This window comes from Pyxicephalus adspersus, chromosome 5 (assembly GCF_032062135.1).
Source record: "Pyxicephalus adspersus chromosome 5, UCB_Pads_2.0, whole genome shotgun sequence".
NCBI classification, from domain to species: Eukaryota; Metazoa; Chordata; class Amphibia; order Anura; family Pyxicephalidae; genus Pyxicephalus; species Pyxicephalus adspersus.
Window position 1 is genome coordinate 562,272 of NC_092862.1, and position 2,108 is coordinate 564,379.

The window sequence follows — 2,108 nt, forward strand, 5'->3', positions numbered from 1 at the left end:
GATTCCTCTATATAGATAGAATTGTGGGGTTACATCACTAGAGGGGTCACCAGCAGGAGGAAGGTGGTCCTGACTTCCCTATATAGATAGAATTGTGGGGTCACCATCACTAGAGGGGTCAGCAGCAGGAGGTCCTGATTCCCCTATATAGATAAAAATGTGGGGTCACCATCAATAGAGGGGTCACCAGCAGGAGGAAGGAGACCCTGATTCCTCTATTAAGATAGAATTGTGGGGTCACCATCAATAGAGGGCTCACAAACAGGAGTAAGGAGATCCTGATTCCTTTATATAGATAGAATTGTGGGGTCACCATCAGTAAAGGGGTCACAAGCAGGAGGAAGGAGGTCCTGATTCCTCTATATAGATAGAATTTATGGGATCACCATCACTAGAGGGGTCACCAGCAGGGGGAAGGAGGTCCTGTACCCCTATATAGATAGAATTGTGGGGTCACCATCACTAGAGGGGTCACCAGCAGGGGGAAGGAGGTCCTGTACCCCTATATAGATAGAATTGTGGGGTCACCATCAATAGAGGGGTCACCAGCAGGAGGAAGGAGCTCCTTATTCCCCTAAATATATAGAATTGTGGAGTCACCATCACTAGAGGGTATCAGTAGAGACAGCAGGAACTTTATATGTACAGCCTGGAGTAAAGAAGGGATAAGTTAGGATATGACTAATATAAAAAACACGAAGAGAATAAAAGGTCTAGGAGGGAAGACAAAGCTAACTTTGCCATGATTTATGGTTGGTGTTGCATTCTGTAACCTATTGCTGCTTATCATTCGATGCAGATGTTAATGGCCCCCGATGGCGAAATATACGCCGCTTTATCATCTCATCTCTGAGAACCATTGGAATGGGGAAAAAGACCATGGAATCTCGCGTGCTGGAGGAAGCGACTTATGTCAACCAACTGGTGTCTGAGATGGAAGGTTGGGGAAAATGATTTTTTATTTCCTGAATCTTAATTTGTACCCAAAGAAGGTTGCCAACATTGCAATATATCATATATGACTCACCTCAGTTATTCCTTAATCAGATACAATCCTATATACATATATATAGTAAGGTTATGGATATTTTAATTTATTGATGGATACTATAGAACAAAAATGCACTGTGGACCAGACTGATTTGCTATACCTATTAGAATCGGGAGCATTTATGTATTTTATATGTGAGACATGTTGCACTACCTGTCTCCACCTCCGCTGAAAAAAACTTTTTGGTAAAACACGTTGGGAAACAATCTTCCTTTTTATTTCATTGAAATGGCAGAAGAACTTTGGTTAGCATATTTTTTTTTAATAAATTTTTATTGAAATTTTTCAAAATATACAGAAACCAAAAAAATCAAAAAGAAAACAATGCCAATGTTATTCATAATAATTGAAAAAAAAACATAAAATATTAAAACAAATAACAGAAACTATAACTAATCAAAAGAAATGTACTTGAAGTTTACAGTGCAAAAAGGAAAGAGCAATCATTTATCATAATCTAAAGAGCCTACAGTCTATATCAGGGGTGGCATAATGATCCAACCAAGGCGTCCACACTTTATAAAATTTATGCATAGAGTCGTTAGCCACAGCAGACATTTTTTCTAGAACCATGGTATCCGGCAACCTAGACATTACTGCCTGAAAACTTTGAGAGGGTTTCTGCCAAGCTGCCGCTATCACCTGATGTGTAGCTAAAAAAATAAAGGAAATCAGTTTGCACTGACTTTTAGAAAAAGTGGGGTCTATTTTGTGGAGCAGTGCAGTCCAAGGGTCCCTCCTAATAGTCACATGCAGAACTGATCGTATATAATTGAAAACCCGTATCCAGAGTTTTTTGACCACCAGGCAATCCCACCATATATGGCGGAAAGTACCGAGGGTATTACAACCTCTGAAACAATTTGGATCACTCCCAGTAACAAATTTGGCAATTCTAACCGGTGTTAAATACCCCCTAAACAACACTTTATATGCATTTTCCTGCATTATTACATTCGGAGAGCAGCTAGCAATAGCCTGCCATATCTCCTGCCACCCTTCCATGTCCATTTCAGTGCCCAGATCTGCTTCCCATCGAGCTACATAAGAAAGAGGA

General features: G+C 40.1%; 1 protein-coding gene across 3 annotated transcripts in view; it reads left to right on the forward strand.

The window, feature by feature from the left end:
* LOC140330405 (cytochrome P450 2C29-like) overlaps positions 1-2,108 on the forward strand; it is an 84,450-nt gene that overhangs the window by 6,734 nt on the left and 75,608 nt on the right. For all 3 annotated transcript variants that reach the window (XM_072410526.1, XM_072410527.1, XM_072410524.1), the window contains exon 4: positions 800-940. In XM_072410526.1, the coding sequence (XP_072266627.1) occupies positions 800-940 (141 nt within the window). The remainder of the gene's footprint in view (positions 1-799; positions 941-2,108) is intronic.